Below are 15359 nucleotides of genomic sequence, written 5' to 3' on the forward strand. Positions count from 1 at the left end.
ACATTAAAAATGAAAATCAGATATAAAAGTGGATGAAAAATAAATCATGCAAATTACCAATTTAAAATGGTTGACTAACATTACAAATATCACGAAGTCTAGAAAAACAGTATTTTTTCCACTAATTGCCCGGCATAGGTTTATAATACTTTTTTTTCTTATATTTTGGTAGTATACTCTTTGACAGACTTTAAAAGACAATAAGTTTCTAATATCATATAATGGAAAGAATTCAATCTTTCCCCAAGTTTGGTTCAGCATATTTATTACTGATAGAAGGACTACGTAAACACGTGACACTTACACACTCACACAGATTCACTGTTTGTGGCATTGCTACAGGTTTGTGCCTACAAATAAGAATCCTGATAAATTCTGTTTTACATGATTTGTTTTTAAAAAAAAAGTTTGGTGCACTTATGGTTATAAAAATTGGATACATTAAAAAAAAATTGGATACATTGCATTATTGAATATATATTGTTATGAAAGAAATTACATCAATTAAAAGTGGGTCTTCCTTTTTTAGTCTTGTCTTTTGAAGCTTGGAATAATTTTCCACAAGTCACCTTCTGCTATTGTACATTTCAAATCTTGTTTCACCTCTATTTCCCACATATTTTCAGTGTTAGAGGCCTTAGGATATGTTTATATCTTGAATAGGGCCTCTGGTCCTACATCTTGGGTAGAATGCTTGGGGAGTTGCACAATGGACAAATTGGAATTTATGTAACAACTTTGGAGAAGTTGACAGTCACATAAATGTATCCCGCCAAATCCAAACTAAACGTATTCCCAACTCAAATCCCCATCAGATCCCAAAATGCCCCCAATAACTCCAGCACCAACTGACTATAGGAATAGTGCGATGGATGGAAAATCCAGGAAGAAAGAGATTGTGGTTTTAGTCAAATGCAGTTAAAACATTTACTTTTGTAAATTTCACAAAAACACATGTACATGTGATCACATTCCTGAGTTCACATTGGAAGAGACTGTGCCAGGGAGGGGGCCTTGAAGCTTTAGCTTAACCAGCTTCTACTGTTGGTACTAAATGTCTTCTGAACAATTGAGTTAATAAAGACCACTGTACTAAATTAGCATCTCTAATATCCTCACAACTCTGAAATTCAACATTTTTACAGACTTACTAATGTAATCTTAGAACGTAGTATTCAGAAATATGTAATTATGAGTTCATAATCTAGGAACTGAGAAATATGAGAAAAGTAAATAAAGAAAAATTTAGGTGTCATTGTTTTATGGTTTTAAGCTAATTTTTCATAGACAAATTTTGCCTTGAATGGAGGCAGGGCACCATGTGTAATTACAAGTCATTCAAGTGCTTTGTTCAACCATTGAGCAGAGATTAGAGCATAATTATATGTTCATTGTTTCCTTCACAAAGTAGTTGCTTTTGAGAAAAAAATATATATATCAGCAGTGTGTAGCGGCCCAACTGTTTAGTTGAGGTGCCTCTAATAACATTTACATTATCTTATACCATTGCATACTATCCGTTAATAGAAGGGATTCTAGCTGGATGAAGATTTGCGTTATTTTTACTATTTGTACTATCACCACCAATACTACAGAAAATTTCTATGTGAAACACTTTATATATAATGATTCTGATGCCTTCTCACTTAGCAAGGAGGTTGGCTATTAAAGAAATCTGACTATTACAGCATTTTCCTTGAGAGATACTTTTTAGAGAAATTCTTATTCTTAGAGAAATGTTATTAGTTAAAACAATAATTCAGTAATAAATCTTACTGGTTCCCACCCACTTTTATCCCCAGGAAGACTTCCTGAATAATGCACCCTCTGAATAGGCCTTAGGGGTAGGGCCTGCTTCGGTCACAATACAAGTGGGAGACACATCTGGTAGAACATTCCTTTGGGGAGATAAATTATTCTCTAGGCCTTCTAGCTGGAGGAACAGATTGCTTCATACTCTCTACTTTCTTATTCTCTGGGCTTTCTGGTAAGTGGAACTTTAATGGAGATTCTCCCCTAAAATAATACAGTTAGAATTGGAAACTTGTCTTATTCTAGCTTTTTCCTATTTTCTCAGGCTCACAGAGAAGAAGGAAAGATTTGCAAAAGAGAAAGTGGTAGTCAATCATGAGGGATAGTCTGTGATAAACCTACTTGAGGCTGATTTAACTTTGGTGGGTTAAATTGAGCCAGAACAAATTAGGGTGAGTGCCTTGGGCTCTGCTGCTGTTAGTAGGGGCTGAAGTGCTTCTAGGAGGCAGCTGTGGGGTGGCTCGACAGCCACCAGTCGGTGCTGAAATGACCTAGGGCTTCCAGATGCACAAATGTACTCATAAACAACCTTCTTCTCCTCCAGCATTCCAAAGCCAGACATGGGATAACCCCAACGTGTATTTCTTCCCCTCCACAAGTCAAAACTGCCTTGGACATTTCATTTTGATCTCATTTGTATACAATTTTTAGTGAACAAGCATGTCATATCACTCTCCTGTTTCTACACCCTCTCAGGGGTAGCTTGGCTTTAAAACAAACCAAAACACCTGGGGTGAATGGCCCTCACTGTTTTCTGTACTAGCCACTAGGGTATAAAACACTAAGGAAATCCATACTACTGCATTAGTGAGATAAGCAGAACGAAAAGTATATGATACGATTTATTTGATGAATCTAAAACAGTCAAATTTGTAGACGTATGAAGTGGAACGGTGGTTGTCAGTGGCTGGAAGAAGGAGGAAAGGGAAGGTGTTAGTCAAAACGTACCAAGTTTCAGTCATGCAAGTTGAGTAAATCCTGGAGTTCTACTGTACATTAAAATGCCTATAGTTAATAATACTGTATTGTATACTTAAAATATGCTAAGAGGGCAGATCTTATGCGAAGTGTTCTTATCACAAAATAAGATGGGAGGAAACTTTTTGAGGTGATAGATTTATAGCGATTGTTGATGACGGTTTCACAGGTGTACATTTATCTCGCAACTCATCAAGTTGTATACGTTATGCACGGCTTGTATATGTATAAAAATTTTAAATAAAAACTAAAAACAAAACAATACAAAACAAGTCCATACTACTGAATTGTTTCAGCACTTGCAAGTTTGAATCATACTTATTTTTGATCGTGTAGTTTTCGTAAGAGGATTCGCGGAGTAGCATGTAACATGGAGTATGAGAAATTTAAAGCACCATCTGGGTTAGGAAAAGTTACTCCACACGTCAGCCAGCCAAACAAGGGAAGAGTTGTTGACAGACCTAGACAGACACCTCCTTCACTTCTGAGGCTCGGGCCTGGGGTAACCTCATGGGTTGCAGCCCCGGTGGAAATTGCTTTTGAGTAGCTGTTTGTTAGTTGCAAGGCAGCCCAAGGCACTGTGGTCCTGCTGTTTACCAGGTGCTTGCACAAACTTGAGTTCGTTAACCTCTTTCAAAAGTCTGAAAACTTTTACCGTGCACTGACTGAGCGATAGAAAACAACTCAGTAAAAGAAGGGCAAAACTGAGCGCAAAGCTAAGTAGGCTGCACCCTGAACTCGTTTGGGCGCGTAGCCTGGAGTCGGGTCGCGGGTGGCGCTTTCCCGGCTCCGGGTCTCGGGGGCGACCCCGCCAGCCCGGCGGACGGCGGCGGGGGCGGGGCCGCGGCCTTTGGCTCCTCCCTGGGGCGGGCCGGCGGGGGCGGGAGGAGGTGCCGCCGCGCAACAGTAAAAGCAGCCGCGCGGGTGGCTCGTCGTGCCCGCGCCGCTCCCGCCCGGGATGGACTGAGCCTCGCGGGCGGCCCGCGCCGAGTCGGTCCCGCCTGGGCCGGACTCCGGACGCAGGACACCGCCTTGCGCGCTCCCCGCAGACGGCCCGGGACCGGCAGCCTCGCCGGGGAGATGTCCGGCGGCCGGAGGAGGGGCGGCGCCCCCTGGCACAGCCTCTCCCGGTTCTTCGCTCCTCGAAGCCCTTCCCGGGACAAGGAAGAGGAAGACGAGGAGAGGCCGGGGCCGAGCCAGCCGCCCGCTCGGGGCCGGGGCGCTGCCAGGTGGGAGCCTGTCGGGACGTCGGGGGGGCCCCGCGCGCACGGGACTGGGGCTCCCGGCCCGACCGCCCGCTGCGGCCGCCCGTGCCAGGAGGCACTTGGCTCGCCCCTTTCTGTTCTCCTTCCTCCATTGCTCAAGTTTCCTCCTGCTCCCCAGTTCCCGGGCCGCTTCGCTCCCCTCTCCTGGGTTTGTGCAGTGTGTGTGAAGTTGGTGGCTGGCGGCCGGCTGCGCCCCCGGGCCCCGCGCAGCCCCGCGCGCTGCCCTCCGCGTGCGGGATTCGGATCCCGCGATCCGTGCCACGCTCGCGTCTGCCCGCCGAGCTCTGGGGCCAAAGCGAGTCCCCCGCGTCCGGTCGGCAGTAATGGGACACAGTTGTGAGCCAGCAGCCGGGGCACAGAGGACGCGACCGGGACACCACGGGGGTGGGGAAGGTGACGCTTTGCAGCGCCACCTCTGCAGCTGGTATTTTGCCATCTTACTTTTAAGTTTCCTCAAAAGTGATTGTTTTTGTTTTTTAAATTGTGAGACTGAGTTCCCAAGGCGTCATCCAAATAGAAAAACCTCGCTGGTTTTGTTTACCATTGCCTGGACGTGGAAACGATGCCGCCCTTCTTTTTTTTTTCCCCATCTCTCTTGGGAAACATCTCCCCCCAGGTTCCCAGATTCCAGAAACCAGGATTTGCGCTATCTTGGTTTCAGTAATGAAAACGTGCTCCTTCTCGGTAATCTTGTCTCCTTCCTCCACCTGTTGTAAAATCGATATTTTTTTTTTTAGACGTGTCGCGTTAAAAAGCCCGTTTTTGAGTCTTTTTTATCCGTTCTGAAGGATGAAAAGGGATTTATGTCCGTACAACTTCTCGTTTTAAACTTTTGGTGAAAAGAGAGACTTAAACTCCCTCAAATTGCACTACAAGAGTATGTCACCCATGTGATTAGCAGGACGGGCTCCAGAACGCTATGTTTACTTCAGGTTTTAAAGACTTCCTGGAGGGCGTCAGAGAAAACTGGATAGGAAACAGAACTGTACTTGTGACTGAGCTGATTCCATTAGTATTCAGGTTTTGTGATTTGATTCTAGTCGGTAGTGTTCCTCAGTTTCCCTACTTGTAAATATTTGCAATATGACCGTCTGTTAATAAAATCCCAGGTCCTTCCAAGAAAGCTCCTACTAAATTTGTAAGTTTCTCCTGGAAGGTTTTTAGCTCTTACTGCCCTGTTAATGGAGAATTCAGAATTCAAAGTTGCACAGTAGTTAAAAATAGCTTTGAAGTCTGACAGGGCTCAACCAGAATGTCAGATCTGCTAGTGTGGGCAGAGAGCCTGTGGTGCCTGCCATCCGGTAACAACACTAACAATCTTGGATAATATGGAAGAAGTGTTTAAAAGAAATCCTAAGTTGACTCAGCAAAAGTTGGAAACTTGATTCAGTGTTGGAAAGGAATAGATAGGCCAATTTCAGGTTCGTATCAGAATTGTCCTGAAACCTTACCTGTCTTCCTGCACTATTTTGGCTTTTTTAGGCACTTATCAAATCTAATCTCTCTCTCAGGAGCTACCCTTTCTTCCAATTAGTCTCTTGTCTTCTTACCATTGCCCTATTCTCATTATCTCCAGACAGGCACAAAGTATGGCTTTTGACAATGAAAATTTTAATTGTGCTTATATGAATACTCATTTTTTCCTCTTTTTTTAGAACTTACCAGATGTTAAAGGAATAGCAGATAATCCTTTGTGTGGGTGTTTTACCTTTTAAAAGAGCTTAAGTCCTTCTTTTCAAGGATATAAACACAAACAAAGCCTTTATTGAAAGTTTAATGAAACAAATGGAAACACTTAGTGGTACCAAATGTCCTAGTAACACAACACCCTGGTGTTAACAAGATTGGAAACAATTGTGATTTGTCACTGTGATCTTATTTCAAAATGAAAGGGTATTTTAGCTGTTTCTCTTAGGGGCAGTTAAAAACTTTTAGTTTCAGTGGGAGCCTGTTTTACCGTCTGTCCTGGTGGTTTTGGATGCAGAGGACTCCATTCAGCAGACATTGGAATGGGAGGCTTGGAATGGGAGGGATGTAAAGCTTTCACAGTGTGCGGGAAGTTATTGGGCTTCATTTGCTGTGAACACATCATTTGTGTATTGAGTTTGCTGCTGTTCTGTTCTCATAAACCTTAAGCAATTAAAGAAACCTATTGACATCAACGCTGAATTGCTTTTCAGAACTCATATCTTGGATAGTTGGCTAGATCCTGTAAGTGCTTATATTAATTTAGTTTACAGTATATAGAAATGAAAACTGCAATTGAAGTTGGCATAGGAAACTTGAGAACTCTGAGTTCTGTGGCCCCCATTTTGAGAATCACTGTTATAATGTTTAACCCAGTTTATGGCTCACAAGGAATGGACTCATTAGAAGCGAAAGGGGAGAGCAGGGAGGGCTTCATGGTTGAGGTGCTTTTTAGTGGGCCTTCAGAGCATCAAATCACATTACTTAGCCAGGAACATAGGAATTGGGAACAAATCTTTCAGGCTGAGCAAAGACCTGCAGGAGGTTATAATCTATTAGGGGGACAGATTGATGGGACAGATTGAAAGACCCAGTCAGTAAGTTGGATTGCAGCTGAATGGTAAAGGTCTCCTGGCAGTGTTTGGCTTTCGATCTGAGGTTTAAAGGATTTTTGCAAAAGCCTGTTAAACAGATACTACTGAAATGTGACATTTGGAGGACACCTGCCTTCTAATTCTCTCTGCTTTAAGGAAATGATTGCTCAGCTTTGTTTTTTTGCTGTACCACCCATGAAGGACCTGTTTAAAATGAGCTCTGCACATTTGTCACTCAGGTGGGGGATAAGAAGAAGGTGACTGTGCACTTAGTTTTTTCAACGGTTGACTGTGCACTTAGTCCTGGGCTGGTTCTTTCACTTGCAGCTCATTTAAACCTTACCCTCAGCCTGGAAGTTTGGTATGCTTACCACTGTTCTGACAATTGAAGAAACTGAGGGCAGGAGAACTCTTAGCGGTGAACACTGTTGGCGTCTTGGGTGCAACAGTTTTGTTGAACTGGACTCTTCTGTCCTTGACCAGCCATTGGGCATCTGTGATGCCACCCACTAATGACAATAGTATCCTCTAGTCATTGGGATAACCCAAAACACCTCCACCCAGGTAGGCTGGAGGGAGAATGATACCACTTACAGTGGAGAATTATTTACCCCAAATTATGAGAGAAATAAGGTCCAGGAGAGAGATTTGAACTTGGATTTTTCTGACTCCAAAGCTCTGGTTCTTTTTCTCACACCGTCCTGCCCACCCCCCCTTCTGAACTGTGCTTCAAAACACATCTGAATACAAAGTCAATTGGATCTTTCCTTGCTTTGTTCTAGAATGGGAGACAGTGTGGCCCATTTCAGATTTATTCTTTTAGGCTGTTCCTTTGAGTGTCCCAGTATAGTGTTATTGATAGAAAGAAGGTAAGACTAGACCCAGAAGAAGGTTCACTAGACCCAGCGTGAGGTGCTGTGTCATATTCATCTTGGTGCCCCTTTTACCTGGCTGAGATGAGGAGTGAATGAATCTCTGCTGATGGAGATTAAAGCACTTAGTGGTTTTCAGCTACGAGTAGTATAGCCCCATCGTCAAAGTGGACATTTAGAAACATGGGGCATCTTAAAGGTCACTAGACAGGCTTTGCCTCTCAATTTAAAGTTGAGAGAATTACTGCTTGTCACTATTAAATGGGTAAAGCCAGGATGCTAATGGCTTGTTGTGTAGGAGATATTCTCGTAAAAATTGTCAGTGGTGCCACTGATGCATGAGATCTGTTGGCCTTCCAGTTAAAGTGCCAGTGTTGACCAAAGCCTCAGCTATATGAGGAAAGGGAGCTTTGTTCTCTGGATTTTTACGGTGACTGTATTTTCATTAATTTGAAAGTATTATAGAAAGTAATTAGTAACTAGGTTAGTTGAATAGGAGATACCTGTGTGGTGTTGAAGAACCACATCTGCCATTCATACCTGCAGTAATTAAAGATGACTGGAAAATTCCAGAAGTCCTCAGCAGTGTGTATTTTCTGAGAATCTTGAGATCACAGGTTCACAGGAAGCACAGCACCTACTCTTGGCAGCGGAGTAGAAGTACAGACCGTTTTAGAGTGTTGAAACTACTTTTTTTTTTTTCCCCAAGTGAAATATCTGTCTTTTGGGTTTAACAGGGTGTATGAATGCCAGATGATTAATTTGAGGATTCTGGTTCTTAGTGAGTTCATTCCTTGAAAACTCACTCAATTATGCACTAAATGTTTTACAGTTACCCATGTACCTCAAATCAGCCTGCAGTAAATGAAGTAATCTGGACCTCTAATTGTATTGAAACAGTGATAACATTTTTGTTTTTATAATTAAAAAGAAAAAAATATTCACTCAAGATAAAATATTTTATTTCCCAACCAGAGTTCTGATGAAATACACTGAAGCCAAGATACACCAGAAACGCTAATACAGCTGTGGTCGCAAGCAAACTTAAATTTAAACTCAGGGAAATAATCCAGGCTATCTCCTGAAAAGAGGATCAGCGTGAAATAAAAGTTCAAGAGGTTGATTTTTGAGTCTTTTCAGTCCCTTATTTTGAGTGGCTGCTGTGTGTCAAGTACGGTGCTAAGTAAGCAGTGGGGGTACAAAGATGAAGAATGACCAAAACTGTCCTCAACAAGGTCATAAATTAATGGACGAGATAAACATGTACGTCTCTACTATGCTCCCGGTGAGCTCATTAGAAGCCAAACATTTTTGGTGTGTGTGATTTGTTTGATTCAGAACATACATACTGTTTCGTGGCTGTCAGATATTGTATGAGAACTTGAAATAGGCTTTGAAAATATCTTCTCACATTATTACCTTTTCTCGGAGCATAGTTTGATTTGCATCCTTCGCCACCCAGTACAGTGGGAAGAAGTGGGGGGGGGGGCGTTAGGAAGGGGGGATTGGAAGTGCTTTTCCTTCTAGACTCCACGAGCAGAAAAGCCCATCCTCTCAGGAATCAAATTCCGAGTGGAGATCCTTACACTCAATAGCTTGATGGTGATGGAGAAACAAACTGAAGTTGTGTGAGCAGAAATAACTCATTCGTAATGTTTGGTTGGAAATGGTGAATGAACAACTAATGTTTAACCCCTGGGGGGTATTTAATTGGAAGTATCCCAAAGCAATGAAGCAACTGTTTGCGTAGTAAAGTGTTGTGTTTTTTTTTTTTCCTTTTTTGCCTAACAGATTAGTAATGACAAAGCTAAACCACCCTTTATTGAAGCCTTAATCAGACCCAAGCCCTGTGTTGGGGCTTTAAATATATACAGTGGTACCTCGGTTTTCTCTGTAATCTGTTCTGGAAGACCGTTTCAGTTCTGAAACATTCAAAAACAGACAGCAGCTAGGCCGCAGGATCTTGCATTTAGCGGAAGCCGCGTGACATGTTCAACTTCCGAGATGTGCTCAAAATCCGAAGCATTTACATCCAGGTTTATAGCGTTTGTAAACCGGAATGTTCGTCATTGGAGACGTTCAAAAACCGAGGTACTGCTCTACATTCACTGAATCCTCAGAGCAATTTTGAGTCCATTTTACAGGTACCATTTTACAGGTATGTAATTTAAGCCTTGGAGAGGTCCAGTAGCTGCTAATGAGAAGTCTCACATCATTGGAGGGAGAGTCAGGAGTCATAGTCTCCTTCCTGAATTCAAAGGCCACAGCATGATGTGGCAGCCTCCTCTGCTTCACTTGGGAAGACCCAGAAAAGAAGTTGGCCTTAGAAAAGGGTTTTGAATAGAATTAAAAGACAATGGCACGCAGCTGGGTGTCTGCTCAGATGGCCTGGGCCCATGCTCTGTACAGTAAAGAATTTATAGTCCTGGCAGTTGAGAAAGAGGAAAATAAAATTATACATTTGTATCATTTATAATTTTATATTTAAACACATAAAAAAGATCAGTCTCCTTCAGAAACGATACAAATTGAAACTATAGCAAGATACCATTATTTCACCTATTTGATAAGCAAAAGGAGCTTGATGTGGGGAAACCTGGACTCGATTCATGCACAACTGGTGGGAGTGTAAATCGATACACTGCTTTGTAGGGAAATTTGACAAGTTCTATCAGTTTTACATATTCACATGCTCGGACTCACCAGTTCCCCTCTAGGAATTCCATCAGACCCACAATTTGCAGACAGGTCCAGAGTTGCCTATACATGTCTAGCCATTGCAGTGTTGTTTTAATAAGCAAACGATGAACAATAAAAACTAAAGTCACATCCCAGTGACAGTGGACTAATAGGTAAGTTATGGTACACCCATGTAATAGAATATTACATAGCTGTTAAAAAGAATGAGAAAGCTTTTTGTGCACTGATAAGGAAGTATCTCCACAATACATTAAATAAAAACAAGATGCAAACCATTGTGTATAGTATGCTCCCATTTGTATATAAAAAATGGAGTATGAAATTAGTCTGTTACTGGAGTTCTAACTATTTTGGGAGGATGGAAGACTGGGTGAAGGAATAAGGAACAGCAGGGAGAGTTTTTATACCTTACTAAAAAAATTATGTGAATTAACTATTTCAGAAAAAAAAAAGACTGGTTTAAGACCTAGTGAATATTTGTGTATAAAAGAGGGGAAAAAACAAGAGAATGTATGATCCTGAGTTGGCAAAAATTCTCCAAAGAAAGAGCGAACTCCATTAGCTTGTTCAAGTGAGAAAAGTTATGATTAAGGCTAGAAATACATGGAAGTAATATTTATAATGCAGAATAATTTGATATTTTGACACTTTCTACAAGTATGAGTTAGGCTTATATGTTACTAATCTGTGATGTGAAACTGGGTGGTGTTAACAGCCTCAGAAACATCAACTCCTTTTTGTGAGATTATCCCCTTTGAGTTGTAGTGTGATTCTGGGCAGGTCGTTAGCCGTCTCAGTATCTTTGGTTGTCAAGCTAGGGAGATGGCCGTCATCTCTAAGATCTCGTCAGCTGCAGCATACCAGCCAAAAGTCCATAGCATATACAAAATACAGAAGTATGCCTTATAGATGAGGAAGACATTTGTTTTACTGGAAAAATCACATATGAAAATGCATTGGTTAATTCCTCTATGTGATCCTTCATTTTGATCATTTGATTTGAAAACTTCACCAATGTTTACCAAGAATTCATTTAGGACCAGTCGTGCCAGGAACACAAGGCAGCACGGTCTCTGGCTCCAAGCACTCGTGCAGTTTTGTGGGAAAGGCAGGCATCACACACATCTTTCTTCCCCTCGTAAAGTAAGTACCAAGGTGACACGCAGGGGACTGGGGAGCATTTAACAGGGGTGGGCCCATTCTTCTGACTCTTTTCTTAGAGGGCACTGTTTTAATCTCATTTAAACTGTTTCTTGTGTTTATGTATGTGTATGTAATGCTTTAACTCTTTTTTTGATGTATAAACTTGAGACAATTTATATTGACTTCTGGTTATCGTGGATGAGAACTTAGCTATTTTACACCTATTTCCATTTCCCTTTACACATCCAGCCAAAATAATTGTTATAATTTTGGCATTAAGTAAAAAGTTAATTTTTAGATTTATGTAAAATACAGTTTTGGTTTCATTAATGTAGCATGTCTTTAAGGAGAGTATCTTTTATGTATGCTTTATGACCAGTAAATGGCAAGAATGGCAGTGCCAGAAATGACATGAAAGTGGTATTTGAGTGCCCTCAGAAATACTAGTTTCATGCAATTTCTACCAAATATGTATTAGAAATTCCTGCTTTACTCTTTGTATTAAAATTTGTATAAAACATGGATACTTACTACCTTAGTGGCAGATCGTATTTTTTATAACTGCCATGATTCTTATGACAAGTAATGACATATTTCAAACATTACATTTTGGTAACTGGGAATAGTTTAAGTGAGATATAAACTCTGTCATTTATTGTCTTGGTTGTTAAAGCCACTAAATGAGCATACCAAGGAGCATACCGTGGCTGGAGGGGTGTGGCATTGTGCTGTATTAGTCAAAACTGAAAATGTGTATAGTTAACCCTTTTGGTTGTTTCATTGTTCTAGGTAGGCAGATAAGGGTCTTATTTGTCAATGTTATATATGTTATACAAAGAAATTGCCATTATATACCATGTTTCTCCAAAAATAAGATCTAGCCGGACAATCAGCTCCAATGTGTCTTTTGGAGCAAAACTTAATATATTAAGACCCATCTTATGTAAGATAAGACTGGATCGTATAGTAAAATAAGACCAGGTCTTATATTAATTTTTGCTCCAAAAAGATGCCTTAGAGCTGATTGTCTGGCTACATATTATTTTCGGGGAAACATGGTATTTGTAATATTAGTATTTTATTTGTCTATTTTAAATTTATTGCTTGCATTTTTCCATAAACTTGTTATTTGCTTTTTAAATTCAAATACAGTACTTTGTATTTTTTATCTTTTTAGAGATAATGTAAAACAGGTTATGACATTATAAGTAAATCAAAAAGATAAAAAGCATAACTCATAACCCTGCCCTCTCAGAGACAAATACTCTTCTTCTAGATCATTTTCTATGTGTGTGTCTCTGTGTATACATATTTTTACAAAAAGTTAAAGGATTTTGAAATTTGAATCTTTTTTCACTTAACAGTGGTGCTTTAACATTCTACCATGGTACATATATTTGTACAACTGGTAAAAATAATTTAATAATTTAAAAAATCTTAGATGTGTCATCACTTTTCACAGTCTAGTTTGAATAGCTAAATGTGTTTCTGCTTACATTTGCATTTTAATGGGAGAGGGCAGAAAATAGGCAAGTTACATAAAATATAGTGTGCTTTGAAGTAAAATAAAGCAGGGCGAAGGAATGGGATGAATGGAAGTGGTGAATGAGGAGTAAGGTGTGGATAGGATGGTCGTGGAAGGCCTCTCTATTGGGTAACATCTGAGCAAAGACCTGGATGGTATTTGGGAGTGGGACATGAACAAATCTGAGGAAAGAACTTTCCAGGCCGAGGGAGCAGCCACTTCCAAGGTCATGAGGCAGGATTGTGTTGACACAGATACCAGAGGGGGCAGAGACAGCAGAATGGACGAGAGAGCGGTGTCCATGATACGGGGAAGGGAGCCAGGGGCTAGAAGAGGTAGACCATAGTAAGGAGTTGAGATATTTCCTTCTTGAAAGTATCCCTTGGGATGAAGGTGTGTATGTTTATGTATTTTCACATAGATTGTTGCTTTGTCAGTGTCTGGAAGAATTGACAGAGGAAGAAGGATTTGAGTAACAGAGTGGAGGCGAAGTCAGCCTCCGTCAGGCTCTCGGAGCTCCGGGAAGGCACCGCCCCACGTGTCCTTGGATCTCCAGTGCCCCTCTGTCAGGACCGTTGGTTGAATGGGACATGAATGAGTGACCCATTTTAGAAGGCAGCTGGACTGCTGTTTGAGTTGAGGTTATGGCAAGAGATTCAGGGTGTGATTCTTGTGCGACGGGTCCCAGATGTTCCGAATCTGAAGGGTATGAGGCAGAGGAGTTCGGGGCGTCGAGCAGTTACTCATGCCGTGCACAGGTAGACCCTCAGGCACACATCACACTCACTGAGACTCTCACGTGGTCGCCTGTGATTGAACTGTAATTGTGGGTCTTGGATTTGGGGGCATGAGATGGGGGTGGGGGCCAGAAGTAAATTAGCCTCAAGGAAAAAACAACTAAATTATAGGACAGGGGCCGATATCATGGGGGAAAGGCTGGCAGAAGAGTCTAAGATTGCAAAGCAATAGAGCTTCATAGTCATGTTTATTACCTTTCCTCCCTCTTCCTGATTTTTCTCCAAAGACTTCTGAAATTCCAGTGCCAGATGTTTGAGCTAAAATACATGCTGTTTGATTGCAGCTTTTAGTTACCTTTTAATTTGAAGACCAGAAACAGTGCCATAATCACCTGTGTTATATTCTGTTAATGGTCATTAAAACAATACAAGTACTGCTGGCTGTCGCCATTTAGGAATGGACAGTTTTCCAGATGGTTGTTTGTAAATTGTCCGTGTGGAACTCTGTCTCTATCCCCATAGAATCAGGGTTGGAGATGGCTGGATGGGGCTCCAGGCCAGTGCAGAAATCAGTTTGATCCATAAAGGAACAAAGTGTAGTGTAGCATAGAACAAAGAGAACGCTGGGCTCATCATGTGAAGCTGTGTTTCTAAGAAAGAAAACCCTGAAGTAGTGTAGATGATTCCCAAGGCATGAGCATACCCTTAGGGAGATGAAACCCACACTGTATTTAAGGACCTACCTGACGGCTGAGAAGGAGGAGTCTAGGGAAACAGAGGACAGGCCCAGAGGTGGCCTCAGTAGCTTTAAAATAACGGACAGATTAACTTTGATTCTGAGTTGGTTTCTTGATCATAGCCTCCTTCTTCCTTTACCTCAAAAGCCTCAAGATTAGTCTACCTTTTTCTTTTTCCACTCACCCTGCTATTGGAGGATCACATGAGATTTTAGAACTGGCAGAGAGTTTTTTCAAGTTACGTATTTGAAAAATCAGATCCAAAAATCAGGTGCATTTTTGTCCCTAAGGTGCTATCCCTAAAATAGACACGTGTATTTTGAGTTTTCGCAAAGCATTTTGCTAGGAATGACAGTGGGAAAGGGAGTGGGTAGGTACCAGACCCCTGTTCCATGTTATTTTTTCATTGACTCCTTCGAGGTAAAGTCCACACCTGCAGGAATTAAGTACGATGTGAACACATTTCAAGGGAAAGCCAGATTCTGGCTGCTTCTAGGGTTTCATCATAGGAGTTGTATCAGGTGGGCTCTAAGGTGAGGAGCAACATGCCAGGAAGGGAGGCCTAATGAAGTGGCCGCAGAGAGAGGGGCTGCTTCATGGACCAGGCCACTGGAACCTGCAGAGTTGTCTTATGTTAGTGGGGGAGGAGGACATGATGGAGAGGTTTGCCCTGATTCTCTTTCCCTGTCTTCACCAATATTGCCATTTCCTCTACTGCACACCGCACCTGTACAGGGGAAGTGAAAGTTGAGAGTGGGAAGATAATTTGGGGCAGCCTCAGGCTGAGTGGGAGAAGAGGAAGGAGAGAAGGGAAATCCTCAGCAAAGGATCCTGGCAATGGAGGAAGGTCCCTGTGGACAGTGGGCTGGGGGGCAGGGCAGCGGAGTGTTTAGATGTCGGAGCATTCCCAAATATAAGAAGGGACTACCTTTTGCTAAGTGACCTTGTGTTTAGGGGTGGCCGGAATCACTGCCAGTGATGTCATCAGCACCGAAGGTTGCCTCCTTTCTGGAAATGGCAAGAAGTCAT

The 15359-nt window shown here is 41.8% G+C and overlaps 1 protein-coding gene across 2 annotated transcripts in view; it reads left to right on the plus strand.

The window, feature by feature from the left end:
- Positions 1-3672: 3672 nt before the first annotated feature.
- The window catches only part of CRYBG3 (crystallin beta-gamma domain containing 3), a 107824-nt gene continuing 96137 nt past the window's right edge, over positions 3673-15359 (plus strand). For both annotated transcript variants that reach the window (XM_081077601.1, XM_081077602.1), the window contains exon 1: positions 3673-4019. In XM_081077601.1, coding sequence (XP_080933727.1) covers positions 3871-4019 — 149 coding nt within the window. In that variant the 5' untranslated portion in view covers positions 3673-3870. The remainder of the gene's footprint in view (positions 4020-15359) is intronic.

This window comes from Rhinolophus hipposideros, assembly GCF_964194185.1.
Source record: "Rhinolophus hipposideros genome assembly, chromosome: 2".
Taxonomy (NCBI): Eukaryota; Metazoa; Chordata; class Mammalia; order Chiroptera; family Rhinolophidae; genus Rhinolophus; species Rhinolophus hipposideros.